The sequence below is a fragment of the Puma concolor genome, chromosome D1, assembly GCF_028749965.1.
Source record: "Puma concolor isolate L17-30 chromosome D1, mPumCon1.1.hap2, whole genome shotgun sequence".
NCBI lineage: Eukaryota > Metazoa > Chordata > Mammalia > Carnivora > Felidae > Puma > Puma concolor.
In genome coordinates, this window is record NC_141676.1 from 57,317,453 (window position 1) to 57,330,045 (window position 12,593).

Below are 12,593 nucleotides of genomic sequence, written 5' to 3' on the forward strand. Positions count from 1 at the left end.
ACGTATTTACAAGTACCTAGACAGAGCCTAGCCATGCTTGACACCCAAATAGCTGCTTCACTCTCATTCCCAGGCATTTAAGGTCTCTTCTGTAATTTTTTTCCCTCTTCTACATGTTTAACCTAAGAATACAATGTCTAATAAATGTAAGAAGAAAAGAGAATAATCAGTTGTTTTGATCCTGAAAAGGCAGAAGGCGATAAGATATCCAAAGCTAAGGTGAAAAGATCATCTTTAGACAGGATAAACAACTCAAAGGTTGGGGTTCCTTGGCAGAGTCTTGAACATGCACGAAGGCAGATAATGGGAAAATAATGGAGTTCCCTTTTAATAGCTTGTATTTTCTCTGTAAATTAGGAAGAAAGACCACTTGCTAAGTGTGAAAGAGAAGAGGAAAGTTTGAGGTTTGAGATGGAAAAAGTTGAAGAAAGTGTTAAAAATAGTAGGGAAAGTTAACCAGGGAAATACAGCAGGATATCTGAGCTGTCCAGGATATCGAGGGTCCATTTGAGACTGGGTTCCACATTAATTTATGAACATGAATGTGTTCTGTTCTGTTGAAAGATTTTCTTCAGTAGTACTTGGCTACTTAGATGCAGGTACAAAGAAAGAGGTTATCTGCGTTCAACTTGAGTTAGAATTTCATTTCATTTCATTTCTAGTCTAGTCATAATGAACTATGAACACTAAACTAGGATAAAGGAAAAAAAATGAGAAGGGATAATATGCTAAAGTGTTTAGGAGTAATATTAAGAGTAATATTAAGCAATCAAAAAAAAGATAGTTGTTATATCATTAACTATGGTCCTCTAGCAGAAAGTAATTTCAGTATTCTAATTTGTAATCATTTCTTTAAAAATTTTTTTGTTAATGTTTATTTATTTTTGAAAGAGAGAAAGACAAGAGTGAGAGCTGGGGAGGGGCAGAGAGCGGGGAGACACAGGATCCAAAGCAGACTCCAGGCTCTGAGCTGTCAGCTGACTCGGGCTAGAATTCACCTGAAAGCCAAAGTTGGATGCTTAACTGACTGAGTCACCCCCTAATTTATAATCATTTTTATGTATCTCTCTCTCTTTCACCAGATTGAGCTCTTTGAGGATAAAAAGAGTATATTGCTTATCTTTGATTCTTCCCAAAGTGTGGTCCAGTAGCTACCACACTATGGCTACTAAAAGCACATAATTAAATCAATGAATCAAATATCTTGCTTCTAAGCTATTCAGAGGGGTTTTTGGTTTGTTTGTTTATTTGTTTTTAAGATTCTAGCTAGGGCATTAGAACCTTAACAACAATTCAGAAAATAAGACATTTCTAAGAAAGGGCCACTGTCAATTCAATGATAGAACCTTACTTAGTAGCTACAATACAATGGATAAGAGTTTTCCCAAAATGCAGACTATAGAATTAACATGAGGAAGAAAATGAATTAACACAGATACAACATGAAAACTGAGAATACATTTTTCTATTTTAAGGGAAGAAAGGAGACTCCTGCCTCTATTTTTATCATTTCAGGACCTTACAATGTCTCACGAAATGAGTAATCTGAAGCATAACCTACCCAATGTTGATCAAATATCTGCATTAGAACTTCAAAGTAACTTCAAAGATACATAATCTGAGAGCTGGCCAGGTCCATTAACTTAATCTTTGTTTTGGGGCAGAGGGCAGACCCCCAAAAGAATACTGTACCTTTCCCAGTTTATCAAAGGCCATAGGGTTTTAAGAAAGAGATCTTTTTTGGCTGTGGATTCAATTTAAAAAACATAAAGATTTTATTTTTGCTGCTGCTTAAACTAATATGTTCATTTTAAAGTATTCAAAGGGAAAATATATAGTCAACAGCTTTGACTGTATATAGGGAATCACAACTTTGAATTACAAGCTGTATTGAGTATCTTCTTTAATAATGGATTGTTTGAGACTGTGTGTGTGTGTGTGTGTGTGTGTGTGTGTGTGTGTGTGTGTGTGTATTTTTCCCCCCTAGAGAAACTATGTTATAATGAGTGATCAAGTCTCTTGTTGGTTCTTGTAAGTATGAAGCACCGTGTGACACCTACTAAGATATTAAAATGCCTAAGCCTCTAGGTCCAACATTTTATGGGAAAACGTATGCAGACTTTTCATCTGAGATGTCAAAAGAAGCCCTTGTTTTTCTTACCACTTGTATTCTAACCAGTAGAAATCAAAACAGGCTAGGAAAAAGGGATTTCAGACAGTGAACAAAAAGGAAAGAAAAAATTCTGCAACTGGATACTTCTTAGCCCAGTTTGACTCTCTCCATCACTCCTATTTTTTCCTGAAGGAACCAGGAAATGTCCTGTCTCTACTTTCAAGGAAAGAACTTATAGTTCCTACATAGAGTTTATCTCCTTCCCAGAGCCACTGTAGAAAAAAGAGCACCCACTCCTACTGCATCCCCATTCTCAACACTTATGATTTGTAAAGCAAGCAATTCAATGAAAGTAATGTGTTTTGACAGTCAATAAGAACAACATATTTGAGGGGTGCCTGGGTGGCTCAGTCAGTTGAGCATCTGGTTCTTGATTTCGGCTCAGGTCACAATCCAATGGTCGTGGGACTGAGCCCCATGTCGGGCCCCGCGCTGAGCAAGGAGCCTGCTTAGGATTCATTCTCTCTCTCTCTCTCTCTCTCTCTGTCTGTCCCTCTCTCTCTCTCTCTCCCCCACCCCAATGCCTCTGCCCCTCCCCCACTCTCTCTCTAAAATGAAAAATTCAAAAAAACATTAAGAAAATAACAATGCATTTGAAAAGGAAGGTTTGAAAATATAAGAGAAAGAATAATCAAATGTTTGGGTCCTTGAGAAGACAGGAGAAAATGAGATACACTCTATGTAAAATTATATACCAGCAACAAGTGGGGAGCTGGCAGTAGGTTAAAAAGGTTTTCTTCTCCACCTCTTTTCCTTTACTTCAGTGAAAGTTAAAGATACACATAGATGTATAATCAAAGAAAGACCAAGATAGAGTTTGAGTACATAAGAGACATAATACAATCTATCTACATTTCAGGGTGATATCCAGGGTAGAGACATTTTCATAGAACTACTAGGCATTTTCTTGTCTTCTCATGGACACCCAAAATCATAAAACATTAATGTACAAGTTTCCATATCAATTAAGAATAAAATTGTGAAATTTTAAAAATCTAAGCTTTAAAAAAATAATCTTATTTTGTATTTTATATATTAATAGCCATTATATAGTAAACATCTGCCACTTGCTAAAGACTAATACATAATACAGTCTTTTACTGTGATTTGGTTTTGAATGATATTTTACATTAAAAATTAATTCAAAATTACCTGAAAGAGAGGCTACCCAAACAGTATCAAGTATACTTCAATGAATTGCAAAGAAGCCTGGCTGCTACTGTACTTACACTTAATCCTATCTGCCTAATTCAACTCATGAGTTGTTTTGTCTTTAATGAAACAAAATTACCACAGATGTTAAGTCTGTATTACCTTCATAATGTTAACTAAGTCTGTTTGATAGTAGCGATCCTGGTGTGCATTTGCTGCTGCTAATGTAAGAAGATAATCATTCCTTGCGTGGGTAGCTTTGGAATTACATTCAGATCGCCGGGCTTTTAACTAAAACATAGTAAAAGAAAAAAATCAATGCAAACTGACAACTGAACTGTAAAATATATAAAGATACCATTCTTAGCTGGCAATTAATGGCTCCTCAACAAGAGTAAAGGTAACCACGTGGAAAAATATTCATATACATAAAAAAATACTCAACACTAGGGGCACCTGGCTGGCTCAGTCAGTGGAGAAGGTGACTCTTGATCACAGGGTTGTGAGTTCGAGCCCTAGGTGTGGCACAAAGTTTACTTAAAATTTAAAAATTAAAAAAAAAATATTCAACACTGTTAAGAAATTAAACAGTGATTAGAACTGTTATACATGGTAAGAGTGTTCTTACATATTTTTTATTTACATTTAACCTACTTCCAAAGCTTTTCAGGAAACTTCAAAATATTTTGCTCATTTTATTCAGATGGGAAAATAAAGGTTCCAAATTGAGTAAGTACCTTATCTTCAAAGACATGGGTAAAGCTGTTGGGAGTTAGAAAAGTTTTTTAAAAAAAAATCAACACTCCTCATGTGCCAAAAGAACTGGGTGCTAGTTGGGATCATGACAGCCAAAGGCAGGTTATTAAATTTAACTTATCAGGTATCCACAGCTTAAGGGTCCCACAGAAAAATCTCACTTGCATTGGCCCAGAATATATACTCAAGTGTGTAAATATGAATGAAATGGATTTTGCAGAGATTTTCTAGAGCCCGTGGACTAAGCCTCTTGGACTAAGAGTTACAGACAATAGGCTACCTAAGCAGGTAAAGTATAGAAACCAATCTCTGAAGCAATCTTGACAAGCAAGTGGTGTCCAAGTGCTGACATCTGGGTGAAAAACTCCCATGAACTGGGAAGGAAACTTCTTCCCTAAGTTAATGACTTTAATATGCTTCTCTACATTAGGTGGAAATAACTGACTTTAACCCTCAAAAAAACCAATTTTTTTAATAAGCTAAGGTTTCTCAATTGTGAAAATTTTCAAAAACTTACCTTTACACTCGCCTTCTGTAAACTGATTCTTGATTGAAAAAGACTAAGTTTAGATCTATAATAAAACAGAAAATAGTATGTTTAATAAAATTATAAAATTACATATAAAACTTATTAAGTATTATAATTCCAAACTTTTTTTAAAATGACACTTTCCACAACACTATTAAAGAGTACTAACAAACGGAAAACCGACAGCAATGATTATTTTCCTTTATTTTACTACAGGAAGAATATTGTAGTGCAACAGAAAATATTGGGATATTTAATAAAAATATCCTGAATGACAAAAATACAATTTGACAAATCCAATATATTGGTATCTCTTAATAAACAAGAGTCATCAAACTACAGTTTATTTCTATTATCATACAATTACACACACTTTAGTTCCTATAAGAAGTTTAAGGATGCCTAGGGATGACCAATCTACAGAGGCAAAACTTAGGCTTTCAGCGCTGTGGGCAATATGCTGTAACACCTGCAGTGCAATTTATAGCATGATATTACTGGACTCTTGAAAGTCCTTAATTCCATTTTTTCTCCCATTAAAAGTCCACTGTTAATACAGTATTTGAATACAGTGACAAAGTCCTTGTTCTCTCTGCCCTATATGATTTTGTTCTATTCAATCTTCTCCCATTCTGGTGTCCTTATTTCTCTCAATCCCTTTTGGTTTGGGAAGGAAACAATAATCTAACAAAATGCTGGTTTTACCCAAACAACTAGAGATAACCAGAAGAAGAAAGTCAACAAACACTAAGGAATAACCAACACCCCCACAACCAGTGACTTTTGAGGCGGCAATGTTTGTCTCGACTGCAGTGTTATGGTGACTGCCATGGGAGAACTCAGGGCATGTGCTGACTGCTATGCCATAATACGAAGTCAAGTTGCAGACCACCTGGGAATGGAAGGCGCAGCAAGCCAGTCTCTGCACAGCAAATGTGAGGAGGAGAGCAAAAGCAGTCTATGATCTTTCTAACAAAAGAGAAACATTCAGGGACGTACACATACGCATCCTAACTACTTCCCCAGTGTTTAAAAAAAAATAAGGTCCACGATTTTCCTGTTATTTTCTATCTTGCCATATTCATATTTCCTAGGGTTCTGCCTGTTTTTATTAATCAGATTGTTATTCATTTTGATTTAAGAAAGCAAAGGCCTGGGGCGCCTGGGTGGCTTGATCGGTTAAGCATCCGACTTCAGCTCAGGTCATGATCTCACGGTCCGTGAGTTCGAGCCCCGTGTCGGGCTCTGTGCTGACAGCTCAGAGCCTGGAGCCTGTTTCAGATTCTGTGTCTCCCTCTCTCTCTGCCCCTCCCCTGTTCATGCTCTGTCTCTGTCTCAAAAATAAATGTTAAAAAAAAAAAAAGAAAGCAAAGGCCACAAGCTTTAAAATTTGGACAGCCTATTCTTGATTCTCCTTTTTTATTGTAGTCATTATCCAAATAGTCTGAGTTGCACCTGGATTTTCCAAAATAAGGTTTTAAGTTTCTAGTTTCTGCTTCATTTGCTAATTTTCATATAATTCTTGTGTGGAACTTAAGAAGGTATTAGTAATAGAATAATACAGTTCCTGGGGCGCCTGGGTGGCTCAGTCAGTTAAACATCTGACTTCAGCTCAGGTCATGATCTCACGGTTTGTGGGTTTGAGCCCCACATCAGGCTCTGTGCTGACAGCCTGGAGCATGCAGTCTGCTTTGGATTCTATGTCTCCCTCTCTCTCTGCCCCCCAACCCCTGCTTGTGATCTCTCTCTCTCTCTCTCTCAAAAATAAACATTAAAAAAAAAAGAAAAAACAGTTCCTGTGCTCAAAGATTATGATCTATAAAAAATAAGATATATATGAATGGTGAATTGTATTGCACACTCCTCTTCATCATCTACTTCCAAATGTTAATTAATGCTCCTTAGGGTCTCAAACTCAATTTCTCATCTAATATAGGATTTCAATCCTATAGCTATCATCTGATAGGCAATCAACCCTGATAGGTAATCATCTGATAGGCCCTATTCTCATCTGAGAGTTAGATACGTGACCCCCTACCAAATTTATTCACCTCAGAGTCCTACAGGCTCTTCAGAACCTACACATCCAAAATGGAACTCATCCTTCCCTTCCCTCTTCCTTGTGTGCTCTCTCCTAATGTGCACATCTTACTGTCAAATCACCTACCAAAACTACATATAGTCTAGTTTTCACGTCCCCTTTCTGATATTCCTTCCCATCTTCTTCAAGATTCTGTCCAAATACCACTTCTTCTATAAAGGTTTCCTTTTTCATGAGGCAAAATTAATCTATTTTCTAGGCTTACAAAACTGTTTTCATACAATTACAGCAAATATGTTACTGAGTGACATGAGGCACTTAATTTCTTTCAATTTGCTGTGAATAAACAAGTCATAAAGTTACTTTTAAACACAGTTGTCTTTAATTCTAGGCTTTAAATTTCTTAAGGATGCAAAGCTTATCTTACTCATCTTTATACTCACAGCACCCAATATAATTATTCAATAAACGTTTAGTGAGTGAATGAAGATAAAGAAACATTTCTTACTCTGTAGTTGAATGAATTTTCCAGAGAAGTTACACACTGAGATAAAATGTCTTATATACTACAATCCCTTTGAATTTGGGCCATATTAGAAGGCAGTTTCTTGAGATCAGCATCTGTGAATTAGACCCTGTCAAATCTAGACTTCTTAGGAATAGCCTTGCAATTGTCCTCATTTACACTCTGTGGCCCTTGGCTAAAGTAGGTATTTACATATGCTCTACAAATCTGTCAACTCTCTGTTCTAGAATCCTGAGAGTTTTAAAAAACAAATTCCTAAAAACCACTAGGAGAGGAAATTCCTATTAGAGATTATCTAATCTAAAATCTTCAGGTCTTATGGGGAAGATGGGTTCATTGACTCTATGAAAGTATGGGAAATATTTGTATGCTCACAAAAATAAAATCATAAAGACAATAAACTAAATTAGGGAAATATTAAATAGGTTTTCCAGTAACATTAAGTATTTCATGAGTATTCGTCTACCATACTTTGGTACTACATAAACTTTCAAGGATACACTAAATTTTCACAAGAGGGTTATGAGATTGCTTAACTTCCTGCTGATAAAAGCATATTAACGAACCTCACCCACTAGTTGCTAGTCTGTACAAGTGTTCATAACCCTTCTGATTTCATGATTAGGAGTTCAGAGTCCCAGATTTTGCATTAAACGGGAGTCTCAGCTCTCCTCACAGACCTCTTTAGAGTACCATTCTATGACACAGGTTTTTTTTTTTCTCAAAAACTTTTTATCTTTCCTCAACTTGTCATAGCAAAAATCTCTACTGCTTGTTTTAGATCTCTTTTTTATTACCAACTGCCAGTTCCTTCTGTACCAAATGCCAGTTTCTTTTTTTCCTAATTATTCTCAAAATCAAGGACTTATAAGTCACATATATTAAGAGTAAAATTCACACAGTTGCTAAAGCACACATTAAAAAAGTGTATGCATTAGAACTTCACATAACAGAGAAACTGTGCTTGAGTCAGGGTTTCTATACTGAGGTTAGTGCTCTTATATATTTGACATGTCCAAGGTCCTTCAATGGCATGCTAAGGATCAGGGATTTCCAAATACAACTGATTTAGAGTCCAGCATGAAAAAAATGAAGCTCTTAAATCCTGATACTCAGATACCACAGCAACTTCAACAGGCTTTTGCTAAGCTTTCGATACCACGTTCATTTGTCTTCTTTCCTTTCCATAATTCAACTGAACGTGAAACTGACTGATCAAACATTCTCTTATTGCTACATTAACTGAAATGAGATCAGCCAATATGAAAGAAAAATTTGAAAGTATGTAACATTTATAGGTCAGACGAAACCAAGATAACCTGAGAATGAGTCTATGCCCTATATTAATAGAAAACAAAGTACTGGCAAAAATAACATTTATTTGCATAATTACTTTTTCAGAAATGCTAAAACACATACTTTGCCTCGATGTCAGCTTTCTCCCGTACTGCATGAGCCATCTGTTCAGTCTCAAAGTACTTCTTTTTGCCTTTAGCTAAATCTTTCACCGTCTCTTGTAATTCAGTTTGGATCTTCGTCAACTGGTCCACACACTATAAAATACAAAGTACAATTATTATGATATTAGTTTTCAGGCTTACCGAAAATGAATTTGTCCTAAGGACTATGCACCATGCCCTCAGGATGGAAACCCAGGAGAAAAATCAGCACTTTAGTCTCCGTCAAATTGTAAATTAAAATCCAGTGAACAGCTGGTACTCCCATCTCAAGTAAGGTATTGAATATTGTCCCAGTTTGCTTAACAACTCTGCTTTGAGAAATAACCACAGTGCCACTGATAACTGACAGTAAGGTAAAGCAAAAGAAAAGCAACAATGAAAATGCTTTTATTATTGGAGATTTCATGGCAATAAAGGCAAAAGAACAAAGCAATTCTGTATTTCTTCATAATTCTTGCACAGGGGCCATACTAATCTTCTCTGTATCATTCCAATTTTAGTATATGTGCTGCCAAAGTGAGCACTCTTCATAATCTTAATAAAGTCTCTACATGTTTGGGGAACTGACGGTGCAAAGGTAGTGAAGAATTCTACTCGGGGAAAGAAGGAATGAAATCTGACAAGTCTGACATTAAGTCCGAGATGAAGAAGAGAAGCAAGAAACCTGGGTACCACATAACAGTTACTACTCAAAATTACTGCCAGCTCAATTCTTTGGATACACCTATACACTCTGAGAGAAGGGACAGACATAATTAACTCGAAGAAATGTTTAATCAATAAATTTTTATAACACAATTGGGCCAAAGTAACATTGCTTTGGAACTCTTCTGGATATCCAAAGGGGAAACATTTTTCCCAGTTTGAAACAAACCACTGAAAAGTTTTGCCAGCCTGAGACAAATTTAGGGAAGCTCTCACTGAAAAACTTCTGAGCCTGAAATAGTATTTAGTGGAGACTGACAAAAAAAACTCAGCAAAGTAGGAGGAGATATTGGTGAGGGACTATTGTGCCAGGCTGAACAGCATGGAGTAGATAGAGCAAGGACACTGGAATAGCATAGATAAAGCACAAACTTACACATGTGACATATAGGCTAGAGTTTCCCAGAAATTATTAGGTGTTAAAGAAAGGGACAACTTTGGGGTGACTGGGTGGCTCAGACAGTTGAGTGTCCAACTTCAGCTCAGGTCATGATCTCACGGTTCATAGGTTCAAGCCCTGCGTCAGGCTCTGTGTTGACAGCTCAGAGCCTGGAGCCTGCTTTGGATTCTGTGTGTGTCTCTCTTTCTCTGCCGCCCCCCCCCCCACTTGTGCTCTCTCTTGAAAATAAATAAATATTAAAAAAATAAAAAGGACTACTTTACAGAAAGTGCAAAATCTGGAAGGTTCTCTATGGGCATATTTACTGAGCACTTACCAAGTGTCAGGCTGTGAATAAAGGGTTAAAAAGCCACCTCTTTCTCCTCTGCATGAAAACTGGACCCTTGCTTAACTTTCTAGGTCTCTGTTTCAACAGAAACCTGATGAAGACACAATGTCAACTGTGTTATTTGGTAACACTGCTTATGAACCCGACAGGCAAACTGCATCAAAGTACAAATGAACTATAAATATCTGGTGGAGAAGCGCTGGCTTTAGGCTTTTTTGAGTATCGTAATTCCTGTGTCTGGATGTGTCCTTCTCATAGACTTTGGAAGCTCTGTCTGTAAAGTTGTCATAAAAGCTTTTAGTCTCCTTTAGGGCCTGTGGCTACCCCTGTACATTCTCTCTCATTCTCTTGCCCTAGATCTCTTACCTGAGGAACCAAACAGAATAACCGTGGTTGGCTATGTAGACTGAGACATACACCAGTGAAAGAACTAAATACTAGCACTAGATGCTGCCCTGCTGGTTAACTGTGTTCCCTGTTCTAATGTCCTTCTAAGTTAACCTCATACCAGGTATGGCCTACAATAATCATGACCATCTCAATGTTTCGTTAAACTTAAGAAGATTCCCTATGGGCACATAGGCAGAATGCACTAAGTTTAGTACTTTATAAATATTATCACATTTACTCTTCCAAATGACTCTGGTAAAAGTGTTCATACTAGTCCTATTTTAGGATAAGGAAATAGACTTAAAGTGGTTAAATAATTTACCCAAAGTCATAAAGTGAGAAAGTGATGCTATCATTTACCATGTTAATCCATTATAGTACCTACCCCAGTTTTGTGACAACTCATGTAGAGATACTTTATCTTAAAATAGTAAGCTTTAAAAAAATTGATATGTAATCCACATACCACAAAATTCATCCTTTAAAAGTATACAATTTGGTGGGTTTTAGTATATTTATAAGGTTGTACAACCATTTACCACTGTCTAATTCCAGAACATTTCATCACCCAAAAAAGAAACCCCATACCGATTAGCAGTCACTCCTCATTTTCCCCTATCCCTAGTCCCTGGAAACCACTAATCTACTTTCTGTCTCTATGAATTTCCTGCATTTCATTTATCAATGGAATCATGTAACTATGTGGTCTTATATGTCCTAAGTCCTCACATAATGTATTTAGGGTTCATCTATGTTGTATCATGTATTATTTCTCCATTTCTTTTTATGGCTGAATAATATTTCATTTTATAGATACACTAAAATAGTAAGCTTTTATCTTGTAGAAAAAATATGTCTTTCCCTTTAATTTTTAATAGTCCTTATCATAAATAAACCTCTTGTTTATTTATTTACTTTGAGAGAGAGCGTGCATGTGCATGTGCATGAATGGGAAAGGATCAGAGAGAGAGAGACTTCCAAGCAGGTTCTGTGCAACCTGACAGGAGGCTCAAACTCACAAACTGTGAGATCATGACCTGAACTGAAATAAAGAGTTGGATGTTTAACTGACTGGATTACCCAGCACCTCAACAAACCTCTTGTAAGAGCATGCGGCTCTTGATCTTGGGATCATGAGTTTGGGCCCGTGTTGGGCATAGATTTACATACATACATACATACATACATACATACATACATACACACATACAAATAAAAATAAGAACCAAAAACTGGGGCATGGTCTGAAAACCATGTTTAATGGGAAAATGAGACAGATTATTTAAAAGAGGAGTCAGGTATAAGGCATTTATAACCAAAATGTTCATCCAAAACAATAGAGCTTGACACCTCAGAAAAACTAATCAATGAAGGGAAGCTTAAGAATCCTGTGGTGATTTACATGCATGGAAAGGGTCTGCTAAGTTGAACATTTCAAGAGGAAACTAAACACAGTTGGTCAAAGCTTTTCATGTGGATTGCACATCATGTGGCTAGGATATCAGTATATTCACACAAATGAACACCATGGGTACATGAGAACATATGTGCGTACACGTACACAGACCCACACACAGCCACTTTTTGCTCATATGCCTACCCTTCGAAGAATAAGATGTATCTCTTAGACCTGATTACTTAATTCATTTTCATCTATAAAAGGCTACCAATTAAATTACTTTCTCTATATGTGACAATATCAGGGGGACCTTATGATAGTTCATATCTTTGAAAGGATTTCTCAAAAATCTCATCAGAAAACTCAGGGTGATTTTATTCTTGTTTTTTCTTTCCCTTTACATAAGTTTCTAAGATACTGTTCATCAAATAATATTAGATAGATAGCCCATGTGTACAATGAAGAGATCTTTTATGATCTATTCTTCCCTAGCATTCAGTAAATCCTTAACCAAATGTCTTCCATCACCAAAATGAACTGTTTGAAGTCAGAGTAATTTGAGTTTTTGTCAAATGAAAGTGCTCCGCACACAGCAAAACAAGGACATACCTCATTTCATTGCACTTTGCTTTCCTGCGCTGCAGATATTGCATTTTTTACAAATTGAAGATTCAAGACTTTAGTGGAAGAACTGTAGATGTGGTGGAAATAGCAAGAGAACTAGAATTTGAAGT

General features: G+C 36.5%; 1 protein-coding gene and 1 non-coding gene across 7 annotated transcripts in view; both read right to left on the reverse strand.

Annotated features, from left to right (window-relative positions):
- Positions 1 to 12,593, reverse strand: part of FCHSD2 (FCH and double SH3 domains 2) — a 302,118-nt gene that overhangs the window by 121,324 nt on the left and 168,201 nt on the right. For all 6 annotated transcript variants that reach the window (XM_086678247.1, XM_086678251.1, XM_025928470.2 and 3 more), the window contains exons 6-8: positions 8,597 to 8,730; positions 4,599 to 4,653; positions 3,488 to 3,616 (exon numbers count right to left, since the gene is read on the reverse strand). In XM_086678247.1, coding sequence (XP_086534373.1) covers positions 3,488 to 3,616; positions 4,599 to 4,653; positions 8,597 to 8,730 — 318 coding nt within the window. The remainder of the gene's footprint in view (positions 1 to 3,487; positions 3,617 to 4,598; positions 4,654 to 8,596; positions 8,731 to 12,593) is intronic.
- Positions 9,056 to 9,161, reverse strand: LOC112866180 (U6 spliceosomal RNA). The gene has a single exon (XR_003224048.1). It is a non-coding gene; the product is annotated as a U6 spliceosomal RNA (small nuclear RNA).